Genomic DNA, 13,766 nt, shown 5'->3' with positions numbered 1-13,766 from the left:
ACAAAAAAAAAATCATTTGAAAGTTAGGATATCCTCAAGGAAAATTGATGACATTTTTAGGAGAATTTCTGTGCATCACCAACAGATAATTTTGTATATTTGTGTACATCACAACATTCCCAATCAAAGGCATCAGGAGGCCCAGTTGCAAGCTGCACTATCCTAATTCTAATGGATCAAAAGGACTGAAAAGGAAACAATTGCTCAAGTCGGGCTATTTTACCCAAAATATACATTTGAAGAAAATAACAGAACTCTGAGTTTCTTTAAGCATTTCAAGCAACACTCAAACCCAGCTGTTCAATCCTGCCATTTGAATGGTGACTTGCAAAAGAAGATGTACTTTTACACAGGCAGCATTAATGAACAATACAGGGTGAAACACCTTTATAGTTGAAACCAACTAACATTTTGAACAGTCAGTATAGAGACAGTGAGCCTTTAAGCTAACTATTGTGTTTTATACCACCAACAGGAGAATCGAATGTGTCACATCTCCTTTCAAGTCTTGCTTGTAGTTTCCTACCACTAGAGGGGGAAAGCATTGAGAGTTGTGGGAATTGTGGTTGTACATTGTTTGTGCTATTGGTGTAACCAAACCTACTACAGGGGTGTTGTAGGCTATTTGCCAAGGCCAACCACAGCTGAGCTTAATTTTGTACTTGTTCAATGACCATAAACACACAATTTTGAACAAGGGTCACAGGATAATGATCAGGATTGAGGTCTGGTTGATTTCCCCATATCTAAGCCTAGAGTATTGAGGTCAGGTGTAGTACCCCCATGATTGACTGCGGTAAGATTAATAAACTGAGTACAGATAATGGAACTGTGCTGGTCTCAATGGCTTAGTGCTGTATTACTTGCTGTGCTAGTGAGACTTGATTAGGATAAAGACTTACATTTTTCCCACTGTCAATAGAATGGGAAGAACATGTTTTTGGAAGTTTCTGTTCTGGCTCAGAACATTCTGTGTCTGTAGAGTATGCATCTGGTGGGATGGCGTAATCATTTTCTGAGGTCATAGAGGACATTGATACACCTGATCAAAACATGTATACAATATTTTCATTATAATTTATACAAACAGCATACATTTTGAAAACAGTATTTTGAACACAAATGATAAAGATCTCCATTCAAAGCTCGAAAGCTTGAGACACAAGAATGTCTCTCACTTAAGCACTACGCATACACTGGAAATGAGTTTAGTTGTTCTCAATTATTGGACCTAGATACAGTGCTGCACCAGACCATGCCTGGATGTTTTACTTCAGATTTAGAGGGAAGTTATTTTACTTTGTCCAACTGGAAATGCCCCTTCTGTTGCTCTCCTAATTAAATGAGGCATCTGAAGGCTTGTGACATCTTGGGAGCACGAAGAGCAAAAGCAGCATAACATTTAAAGCTATGAAAATGGGGTTAGCATGAGCCATGCATCTCCTCTTACTGTTTTACTCACACTTTGATGTGACTACTGGCAACACCTATGCAGTCATATTCAGCTGGCCTCAGACACCGGAAACATCAGAGGAATGTATGATGGCATTAAGAGAGCTCTTGGGCCAACCATCAAGAAGATCGCCCCCTCAAATCTAAATCAGGGGACATAATCACTGACCAACGCAAACAAATGGACCTCTGGGTTGAGCACTACCTAGAACTGTACTCCAGGGAGAATGTTGTCACTGAGACCGCCCTCAATGCAGCCCAGCCTCCACCAGTCATGGATGAGCTGGACATACAGCCAACAAAATCGGAACTCAGTGATGCCATTGATTCTCTAGCCAGCGGAAAAGCCCCTGGGAAGGACAACATTACCCCGAAATAATCAAGAGTGCCAAGCCTGCTATACTCTCAGCACTACATGAACTGCTATGCCTGTGCTGGGACGAGGGAGCAGTACCTCAGGACATGCGCGATGCCAATATCATCACCTTCTCTAAAAACAAAGGTGACCGCGGTGACTGCAACAACTACCGTGGAATCTCCCTGCTCAGCATAGTGGGGAAAGTCTTTGCTCGAGTTGCTCTAAACAGGCTCCAGAAGCTGGCCGAGCGCGTCGACCCTGAGGCACAGTGTGGCTTTCGTGCAGAGAGATCGATAGTTGACATGCTGTTCTCCCTTCGTCAGATACAGGAGAAATGCCGTGAACAACAGATGCCCCTCTACATTGCTTTCATTGATCTCACCAAAGCCTTTGACCTCGCCAGCAGACGTGGTCTCTTCAGACTACTAGAAAAGATTGGATGTCCACCAAAGCTACTAAGTATCATCACCTCATTCCATGACCATATGAAAGGCACAATTCAACATGGCGGCTCCTCATCAGACCCCTTTCCTATCCTGAGTGGCGTGAAACAGGGCTGTGTTCTCGCACCCACAATTTTTGGGATTTTCTTCTCCCTGCTGCTCTCACATGCGTTCAAGTCTTCTGAAGAAGGAATTTTCCTCCACACAAGATCAGGGGGCAGGTTGTTCAACCTTGCCCGTCTAAGAGCGAAGTCCAAAGTACGGAAAGTCCTCATCAGGAAACTCCTCTTTGCTGACGATGCTGCTTTAACATCTCACACTGAAGAGTGCCTGCAGAGTCTCATCGACAGGTTTGCGTCTGCCTGCCTAACCATCAGCCTCAAGAAAACGAACATCATAGGGCAGGACATCAGAAATACTCCATCCATCAATATTGGCGACCACGCTCTGGAAGTGGTTCAAGAGTTCACCTACCTAGGCTCAACTATCACCAGTAACCTGTCTCTAGATGCAGAAATCAACAAGCGCATGGGAAAGGCTTCCACTGCTATGTCCAGACTGGCCATGAGAGTGTGGGAAAATGGCACACTGACACGGAACACAAAAGTCCGAGTGTATCAAGCCTGTGTCCTCAGTACCTTGCTCTATGGCAGTGAGGCCTGGACAACGTATGTCAGCCAAGAGCGACGTCTCAATTCATTCCATCTTCGCTGCCTCTGGAGAATACTTGGCATCAGGTGGCAGGACCGTATCTCCAACACAGAAGTCCTCGAGGCGGCCAACATCCCCAGCTTATACACACTACTGAGTCAGCGGCGCTTGAGATGGCTTGGCCATGTGAGCCGCATGGAAGATGGCAGGATCCCCAAAGACACATTGTACAGCGAGCTCGCCACTGGTATCAGACCCACCGGCCATCCACGTCTCCGCTTTAAAGACGTCTGCAAACGCGACATGAAGTCCTGTGACATTGATCACACGTCGTGGGAGTCAGTTGCCAGCGTTCGCTAGAGCTGGCGGGCAGCCATAAAGGCGGGGCTAAAGTGTGGCGAATCGAAGAGACTTAGCAGTTGGCAGGAAAAAAGACAAAAGCGCAAGGGGAGAGCCAACTGTGTAACAGCCCCGACAAACAAATTTTTCTGCAGCACCTGTGGAAGAGTCTGTCACTCTAGAATTGCCCTTTATAGCCACTCCAGGTGCCGCTCCACACACCACTGACCACCTCCAGGCACTTACCCATTGTCTCTCGAGATAAGGAGGCCAAAGATTCGAAGATGTGTTGTGTTCCGATGTAGGATAAAATATACAATGGAACACAGATGCATTATATGCCTGCATTGAAAATGATTTTGTGACTGCAGAGCTCTCCATATTCGGAATAGAAATATTATCATTGTTTAGAAACATTTGGGAGTGTTTTCATTTCCCATGTGATGCATGTATACATAATTCTTCAGCGATGGTCTGCCACTATCCTATCTCCAAGTTTCAGGTGGTCTATGAAATATTGAGTGCAAACCCCAGACATTGATCAATCAGCACCATTTATATTGTGGGATTTAGAAATTAGAATATGCTGGGCCCAACAGCACAGGAAATATCTGGTCTCAGTGATGTTCCCTTATTGGTGAATAAATCTGCACTTTCTGAGGTTCAAGAACAGCAGATTGCTGCTGGAGAATAATACAGGAGGCTGGGATTGCATTTATATTGGGCAAGCCAGGCTAGCGTAGGCATGTGTTGCATTCATCAGAAAGCAAGACTGGGTGGAAAGCCCAAGAGAATGGGCCAGGAATACAATTCTTGATATTTCAAAAGTTATTCTGCAGCTCCCTTGGACTTCAATATATTGAGATTCCACTGTATTTATTACAATCATTTGAAACACTTCATGTGATACAAGGGATAAATGGAGCACATGGAGGCATGTCTCGTTAAGAATGTGCAATGCGATTACATTTGAGGTTGTTGTGTTTTATTACTAAGCTGATTAAAGTGAAGTTCAATTAAGGCCTATTTTGACTGTGGATTATGAAAGTGTTCTTAGCCAATCAGAACGCATCTCCATCCCTAATCGTAACTTAATGATCACTGTTAAGGAATAAATTAATTATTAATCTTGGAATGTCTTACCGAAGTCTTAACCTAATCATTTGTTAACATCGATTCTCATTTTTATCATTTATCTATATGCTTGTTACAAATAAAAAGGAAGTCTCACCTCGTTTCATGGCCCGTGGACTGCTAGGACTACTGCCTTTGCGGGAGTCTGATCCTGTCATTGAAGTCCTGGAACTTCCTCTAGAGCTGTCACTTTCTTCAGTTTCGGAAGACTCATCTGAGAAAGGGCTGGTACTGATCTGATTTGCTTTCTTAGAGATTTAAGAAAATCTGTGTAAATCAGCTTGATATTTTACCCTGTGTTAAAATCTAACAAAATATAGGGCAGAAATTCCCTCTTCTTGGCAATGCATGCATGAATGTATTAACTGGGTCACTTAAAGAATCGAAGAAAATGCTAGACCAGTGTTTAGACCCTTAGCATAAAAGCAGAATCAATGGGATATACTGTAGCTAAAGGGTGAAAAAACCCATTGTGGGGCAATTCCTTCTGATCATATAACGTAGCTTTCCACTGATATTTCTAGGGGAAAGGAATGGGTTTACGATATAATTAAATTACTGACCCCCATTAATTAATTAAGCTATATAAATGCAATCTTATTCATTTTTCTTTATGTTGCTGCAGACAGAAATAACAGGAACAAGTTGTGACGATTTTTAAGAGGATCTTTTGGTCTCAATGGGAAAATAGTGATACCTTTCAGTTACCATTGGAAGTGAGATATCTTGCCCGCCACCTTTATTTTTTATTTTTATTTATTTATTTATTTAGCGATACAGCACTGAAACAGGCCCTTCGGCCCACCGGGTCTGTGCCGACAATCAACCACCCATGATACTAATCCTACGTTAATCCCATTACTCTCTCACATCCCCACCTTCCCTCAATTCCCCTACCACCTACCTATACTAGGGGCAATTTATAATGGCCAATTTACCCATCACCTGCAAGTCTTTGGCTGTGGGAGGAAACCGGAGCACCCGGCGAAAACCCACGGGGTCACAGGGAGAACTTGCAAACTCCGCACAGGCAGTACCCAGAATTGAACCCGGGTTGCTGGAGCTGAGAGGCTGCGGTGCTAACCACTGCGCCCTGTGCCGTCCACCTGCACCAGAAAATGGCCAGTATCAGGAAATTGTTGTGTGGAGAATTGCACGCTTGAACATATAAATCTAGAGGGATTTCTGGTTGCCTTCGGCAGAAAAAAAAATGTTGCTTTATTTTAAAATGTCGTTAGGAGGATTATGGAGTGGTAGGATATATGATTCTGAAACTCACAGATGACATTAAAAGATGAGTCTGATGAAGTAAATATGGGCCTACAAAAGAATTAGTTGAAACCTGCAAATGGGTGAAACAGTGGCAGATGAAATTTAATGCAGATAAGTGTAAGGTACCACACATTGGTAGAAAGATTATATTATATACACATCATGGCGAGCATAGAATACTAAAGGTGCAGTTGAAAAGGATCTTCAGGTGATTGTTCACTTGGTAATTAACCTGTCTAAATACTGTTGAACAGCAGCAAACAAAACCAAGTGATTGCTGTACAATATTGCTAAATCAGAAAATTATAAATCAGTGGATGATATGCTTAAGTTTATAGGTAGGTATTTTTAACTTCTATTCTGACTTACCTAATTGCTTTTTATCAGAGTTTATGGACTGTGCTTCAACAATAGTTTGAAGCAGAGAATGTCACATTCTAACTACTCTGTGTAAAGAATTTTAATTCCTTAAATTTCTGTCTTCTTATTACTGTCTTATCGATCAGGGGAAACAATCTAATGCTGCTTATTCTATTCTGGCCCTTCATAATCTTAAAGACATCTATCAGGTCATAATAATCCATTTTAGCTGCAACTTCTCAAATCCTTTTTCATAACCTTAACCCCCATTACTGTAAGGGCTGGATTTTAAGAGCTTGCTGCCGAAAAGGGCGGGACGCACGGCAAACAGGCACCGCAATCTCCCGCGTGGCGGCTCACTTAAATGGCCGGGGCGGCCCGCTCCCCAATCCCATGCAGGGGGCGGGCTATTTGTCGCCGGCAATGGCAACAGCTGTCTGTGCGCAGACACTGGCACCATTTTTAAAGGGCAGTCAGCCCTGCCGGCACATTTAAATTTTTAAAGAAGTAACCCACAAAATTAAATAAATAAATTTATAATGCCCCTTTCCCACCCCCCATAACAATTACAGTAACTAAATGCCCTTCCCCCAGCCCAAAACACTTACCTTTTACATCTGACCTTCACCCTAACCTGCTTGAAGTTTAAAGGTCAACCCTTCCCACCATCCCCTTCACCTATTACGTTTATTTGACCCCGTTCCCCCCCGGCCCCCCGCATTGAAAATCTTACCCCCTCCCCATCAGTGTGGCGCTGTGTTTTCCTGGACAGGGATTTGAAGGCGCAGGAGTGCCGGCTGCCGCGGACCCTCAAGATCGCAGGTAAATCTATTCATTTTATTGTTTTGAATATTTTAATTGAGGTCCTGTTGCCCAGTGGCGAGGACGACACCCTGGAGCCTCTCCACCGCTGGGAGGATAGGGCTGGGCCCTCACGGCGTCGGGGTCCGTGGCGGGCCTCATACAGATCCATCTTCAGGCCACCCCCCACCCTGGCCACGGAACCCAACACCTGGGGAGAACAAAATCCAGCCCTTAATGTTCTACGCTGTATTACACTAATCAGTTTACACCTTGACTGCTGCTTATAATTTTGGTCATCAACACACAGGGAAACAGTCAAGTTGACACAAGAAACTGGGGCTCTTTAATCTTGAAGGCAGATGACTAAAGGTGGGGGGATCTCACGGAAATAATAAAGATATTAAATTGTATTGCTAAATCAAATCAGGAGCACTAGTTTAAGGTTTGCCAAGGCATTAGAACAAGGGGCAATAGAGTAAAGCTTGAGAAAGGTAAATTCAGGACAAATTTCAGAATAAGATTTTTCACTCAAGAATGATCAACATGGCAAATGTTCTCAGCTAGGGACTGGTGCACAGGGTATGCGGGCACAGGGTGGGTTATTATGGTAATTGAAGAAAAAGACAAGTAAGAATATTAATATTGTACTCATTTTTGCAAAACATAAATTATAAATGATATATTCCTTTCCATTGTAACAAGATGCACATGGGAACAACTTCCATAAAGGAAAATGCATTTATCAAAGATAGATACAATAGGAATTAACTAGATCCTTGAGAAGAAAGAGTTCCTGGTGTGTTTCAAAAGTGTGATCATTGGATCCAAAGTTTCATCTAATGGTTGCAGTTTTAATATATTTCAAACTCACATTGATTTTGTAATGACTGTTATGGATATGCATCCTCACAATCATCCTTGAATATACATCTACTTCACACAATTAACTGTAAAGGTTCATCTATCCACACACCAAACCAGAACCATGTAAGGAATTTAAACAGCTAGCAAATATGTCACAGTAAAAACTTTGATTAAAAATTCTGAGATGAAATAAAGCTATAAGGGTCAATGGTTAATACTCATAACTCCTTTAGTCTAAAATACTTAGGTGGAATTATGGCTTTAAGCTGGAGACTCACCCCTTTCAAAGTTGTGTAAACTGGAGAGGTCATACTCTTATAAATCAAGCTGGTGTAGGATCCTGACGTTGAATTTGAAGACATAAAGCTAGTGCCTAGGAAATAAGGAATATTATTCATTTATATAGCACCTTTCTTGATCATCGGATGTCTCAAAGTGCTTTACAGCCAATGAAGGACTTTTTGAAGTGTCGTCACTGTGGTAATGCAGGAAATGCAGCAGCCAGTATGTGCACAACAAATTCCCATAAACATCAATGTGATAACAACCAGATAATCCATTTATTTGATGTTAATTGAGACTATCAGGGATAGTGCCATGAAATCTTTTACATTCACTCAAGCAGGCAGATGAGGCCTTGGTTTCATGTTTCACCCATAAGGTAGCACCTCCAACAGTGCAGCACTGCAATGTCAGCTTTGATTTGAGTGCTCAAGCTCTAGAGAGGGATTTGAAGCCAGAATCTTGTGACTCATAGGCAATAGTGCTACCAATTGAGCCAAGTTGGACACTCAGGTACAGCTGATGGAGGTTTATCAAATTATGTATTAAAATTCTACGCATAAAAATACTAAACAGTTACCTAATAAAAAACTTTGAACTCTTTGTAAAAAAAAAACCCCAGAAAATCTCCTTTTCTACCAGTCGTGTTTCTTTGAGGAGGATTAGTTCGGCTGTTTGCAAATACACTGGCCAGTAAAGAGCAGGAAGGTGCTTGGCTTAATCCCTGATTTGTGCTGATTTAGCTGATCTCACTTGAAGCAACCACAATAGGAGCTAAAAAATAAATTGCTAGGCTGTTGGGGGTCAATATTTCTACATAACCATCCAAATTATTATACATGTATATTCTTAATATACTATGGAGGATAATAGATAAATGCATCTACACAATTCGTAAGCAGACATATTGAGGTTGGATTTATCTGATAGCGAGAAAGATATGTGCAGGAGCCGAGTTGATTGGGAAACTGATTTTTACTCCCAGGCCTCATCTGCATGCTTGATGCCAGTCTTCCACCCAAACCAGGCAGGGGGAGTGAGATTTCAGGTGTCAGGAGGTCGCTGCCAGGAACCTGATGAAAGGTAAGCAGAGGGGTCATTGCAGCTGGAGGAGGGGAAGGGAAATTCAGGCAGGGAAGGCTCTTGTGAGGCCTGGAGAAGCATTCCTGCTCCTAGCCTGCATGTAGACAAAACAAAATTGATCTTACTGAGCTTCTTCTGGCCCCTGCTCCTCTTCCTGACATGTTTGGCCTAGCAAGGAAGCCTTGAGGCTTCCCTGCGGAGGCTAGGAGTTAAGATTGTCATCAGGAGGATATTGAGAGGGTAGAAGAAGTGAGAGACCTTGGAATGCATGTCCACAGGTTCCTGAAGGTGGCAGGACAGGTAGATAAAGTGGTGAAGAAGGCATATGGAACACTTTCCTTTATTGGCCGAGATATAGAATACAAAAGCAGGGACGTAATGCTGGAACCTTATAAAACATTGGTTAGACCACAGCTTGAGAATTGCGTACAGTTCTGGTCACCACATTACAGGAAGGACATAATTGCTATGAAGAGAGTACAAAGGAGATTTACAAGAATGTGCCAGAGCTTGAAAGATGCAGCTATGAGAAAAGATTGGATTGGCTAGGGTTGTTTTCCTTAGAACAGAGGAGACTGAGGGGTGACTTAATTGAGGTGTACAAAATTATGAGGGGCTTAGATAAAGTAGACAGGAAGGACCCATTTCCCCTAGTGCAGAGGTCAATACTGGGGGCACAGATTTAAGGTGATTGGTAGAAGGATTAGAGGGGTCATGAGGAAAAACTTTTTCACCCAAAGGGTGGTGAGTGTCTGGAATTCACTGTGCGGATCGGTGGTGGAGGCAGAAACCCTCAACTCATTTAAAAGGTACTTGGACATGCACCTGAAATGCTGTTACCTTCAAGGCTAGGACCAGGTGCTGGAAGGTGGGATTAGATCGGTGGCTAAGTCTTTCAGCCAGTGCTGACACGATGGGCTGAATGGCCTCCTTTTGCGCCATAGCTTTTCTATGGTTCTACTGCAGTCAGGCTCCAATGAAGACATTGGTGCCTAATATGCAAAATTAAAGGAAGTGGCTGCCTTCTGATGGGTGTTTGATGGCTTGCAAGTTAATATCTGGATCTGCAGGAAGACTATGAGATCGAAGGGGGTAAAGTGCCCAGGACATTTGAACTGCCTATCAGAATTTCTGCCAGGGGAAGCTGGTTTAAAACTCTCTCTGTTAAATCTACATGTTGAACAGACTAACATAATTAACAATAGTGGAATACAAAAGTCAGAACAGAATAAATTTACAGATAAATCAAAAAGTTGACTGTGGAGAGATGAAAGGAGAATAAAGTAATCAACACTATCACACACACACACCAGACCAGGATCATTAGTACCATCCCCAAATAAATGAACACATACAATTTCTCTGTCCAAAAACAAAATACAAAAGGAACTGACAAAAATAGCCTTTAGGAAATGCATCAATCCTCAAGTTGTAGATTGATAAGCTTCTTCAAAGTTTCCATGTTTTCCAATGTGGTTGATTTGAAAAACTTGAATATAACTCAAGAAAGTTCCAGTCACAAATTTCAGATGGAAGAAGTGTCTTCCAATTGATCGTGGGAACATCACATACTTATCTTGTGAATCTATAGCCAACAGGAAGGACCTTATTCCATCATGTCAGCAAAGGCTTTAGAAGAATTTTGGTGGGAGAGGAACAATAACGGCAGTTACTGGCCCATTGCAGTGTCGGACGTTTAGAGATATATATTTACACATTCAAACAGCTGGCAAGCAAATTGCATTCATCCATATTGGGGCAAAACAGTGGTGGACCACAAGAATTCTCAAATGGGCCTGATTCAGTCTGACGGCTGCACATTGCCACTATAACACATGAAAAATAAATCTGCATGCATGGCAAGTGCCTGCCTACAACCTCGAGGAATCAGAGTATTACATCAACCTTACTAGTGTAGAGAGGAAAAAAAAAAGCAGTCACATTTCCTGCTCTTGATCAGTATCCAATGATCCCTGCTGAAACGTTTGTATATGTGAATGCCAAGTGAGGGCAGGATTGAAATCAGCTGTGATGCTCTGTTAGGTCAAATAGAGTGTCAACACTAACTGTTTAGGTTTACACATGAAGAATGGCTGCTTGGGTGAGATATCAGAGGACCAATGTTCCCTCTAGGCTGCCTGGCTGTTTGGCAGCGCAGCAACATGAAGGTTCCACATACAAGTCGGCCCTTTTAAATTACAGCTTGTGTGCAACTGCACAAAATAAATTTAAAGAGCCTGCACACTTAAACGAATCGAATGTGCACAACAAAAAAATTAGCAGGTACTTTGCAGAGGACTACTGCTATCAATGGAATTGTACCCCAGCCTTTAGCAAAAGAGATAAGAAAGTCAAAGAAAAATCAAGGATTTTTACAGTGGATTAATCTTTCTTTAAACTAATGTTGTAAGACAAATAAGCAAGGCCTTTGATTCAGTTTTTCACAGGAAAATGAACAAAATCCACCTGCTGCTCTCCCAACACTTTTTCCAATGAACTGCTCCTCCCTCCTTCTAATCTGATGTCATCATCTCCCTCCTCAAAAAACCAACCCTTGATTCCTCTATCCTTGCAAACTACTGCCTAATCTCCAATCTCTCCTTTCCAAAGTTCCTGAGTGTGTTGTTAACTCCTAAATCCATGTCCATCTTTCCCGGAGGTCCATGTTTGAATCCCTGCAGGTTTCTGCTGCTGCCACAGTACCAAAACAGCTCTTATCAAAATCAAAAGTGACATCAAATGTGACTGTGGCAAAGGTAAACTATCCCTCCTCATGCTTCTCAACCCATCTGTAGCCTTTGACACCGTTGACCATACCTTCCTCCTCCAATGCCTCTTCATACTCGAACAACTGAGTGGGACTGCACTCGCCTGGTTCCATTCTTACTTATCTAATGGTACATAGAGAATCACCTGCAATAGCTTCTCTTCCTACTCCTGCACTGTTACCTCTGGTGTCCCCCTTCAATTTCACATCTACATGTTGCCCCTTGGCGACATTATTCAAAACACAACATCCATTTCCACATGTACACTGATGACACCCAGCTCTACCTCCAACCACCTTTCTTGACCCCCTCCACTGTCTCTAAATTGTCAGACTACTTGTCCAACATAGAGTACCGGATGAGCAGTAATTTCTTCCAAATATTGGAAAGACCAAAGCCATTCTCTTTGGTCCTCACCACAAACTCCACTTCCTAGTCACCAACTCCATCTCACTTCCTGGCAACTGTCGGAGGCTGAACCAGACTGTTTGTAACCTTAATGTCATATTTGACCCAAACATGAGCTTCTGACCACATATCCGCACCATCAGTAAAACTGCCTATTTCCACCTCCATAACAGTGTCTGACTCTGCCCCTGCCTCAGCCCATTTGCCACAGAACCCCTCATCCATGCCTTTATTACCTTTAGAGTTGACCATTCTAAAGCATTCCTGGCTGGCCTCCCATGTTCTACCCTCCATAAACTAGATATCATTCCAAAACCCTGTTGCCCGTGTCCTAACTCACATCAAGCCCTGTTCACCTATCACCCCTGTGCTCACTGACGTACATTGATTTCCGTTTAAGCAAAGCCTTAATTTAAAAATTCTTGTGCTTGTTTTCAAATCCCTCCGTGACCTTGCCCTACCCTATGCCTGGCATTTTATCCAGATGACGGGGGTCTCGACCTCCAGCAAAAGCACTGGCGAGAGCCCTGCGTCGCCTACTCTGGGGAAGGCCAGCCAGATCGAGTACCAATTAGGCACTTAAGTGGACAGCGGCAGGCCTTCCTCGGGATCAAGGACCCAGGCGGCGGAAGTCCCGCCTGCTGAGAGCTGCTGGCCAATCAGAGGCCAGCAGCTCTTTAACTGAACAGTGCCATCGCAGAGGTGGTGGCTGCTGCTGGTACATTACTAGCCCTTGGCCCAGCACCCAGGCCACAGGTAATTCTCAGAAGGAGGGGTTTCATGGGTGGGGGTCACGGGGAAGGGGAGTCAGCAGCAAGGGCAGGAGGGTTCTCAGCGGGTTCCACACTTCCCGATGCTGGGTCTCTCATTCATGCACTAAGTGCCTTTTAACGAGGGAACCCCGGCCCCCACCCCCACCTTGGGTTTGCACGGCGTACTCCCTGTGCGGTGAAAGGCCCACCTGCCGCTGGGCTACTTCTGGTGACGGCGGGATGAGGTCCTTAATTGGGCATTAATTGCCCACTTTAGAGCCTCAATTGGTGGCAGAGCCGGAAGGCCGTTTCCAGGCCTTCTCGCCCCGGACTTAATTTGAGAGGAGGCGGGAAGGTGGCGGGATTTCCCCCCCCCACCACCACAATCCCGCCTGATTATATGCTCTCCCTGCCTTCAAACCAGACGCAGCGGACAGCATAAAGTTGCCCCCATCTCTGTAATCGCCTCCAGCCTCACAACCTTCCAAGATATCTGCCCTCCTCTTCTAGCCTCTTGAGCATATGGAGCATCTCGAAGGAGGAAAACAAAGTAGAAAGGCAGAGAGATTTAGGGAGATGCACTGCAGCAACTCACCAAGCCTCCTTTGACTGCACCTTCCAAATCCGCAACCTCTTCCACCTAGAAGGACAAGGGCAGCAGACGTGTGGGAACTCCATCATCTGCAAGTTCCCCTCCAAACCACACACCATCCTGACCTGGAAATATATCGCCATTCCTTCACTGTCATAGGATCAAATTCCTGGAACTTCCTCCCTAACAGCACAGTGTGTGTAC

At 43.8% G+C, this 13,766-nt stretch overlaps 1 protein-coding gene across 6 annotated transcripts in view; it reads right to left on the bottom strand.

Annotated features, from left to right (window-relative positions):
- The window catches only part of plekhh2 (pleckstrin homology domain containing, family H (with MyTH4 domain) member 2), a 220,935-nt gene that overhangs the window by 59,835 nt on the left and 147,334 nt on the right, over positions 1 to 13,766 (bottom strand). For all 6 annotated transcript variants that reach the window (XR_010976258.1, XR_010976259.1, XR_010976260.1 and 3 more), the window contains 3 exons: positions 7,956 to 8,050; positions 4,475 to 4,625; positions 903 to 1,042 (listed from right to left, as the gene is read on the bottom strand). Coding sequence is in view for 3 of the 6 variants with exons in the window: in XM_068045177.1 (XP_067901278.1) it covers positions 903 to 1,042; positions 4,475 to 4,625; positions 7,956 to 8,050 (386 nt within the window). In the remaining 3 variants the exon portion in view is untranslated. The remainder of the gene's footprint in view (positions 1 to 902; positions 1,043 to 4,474; positions 4,626 to 7,955; positions 8,051 to 13,766) is intronic.

This window comes from Heterodontus francisci, chromosome 13, assembly GCF_036365525.1.
Source record: "Heterodontus francisci isolate sHetFra1 chromosome 13, sHetFra1.hap1, whole genome shotgun sequence".
Taxonomy (NCBI): Eukaryota; Metazoa; Chordata; class Chondrichthyes; order Heterodontiformes; family Heterodontidae; genus Heterodontus; species Heterodontus francisci.
This window is presented reverse-complemented; position numbering and strand designations above follow the sequence as displayed.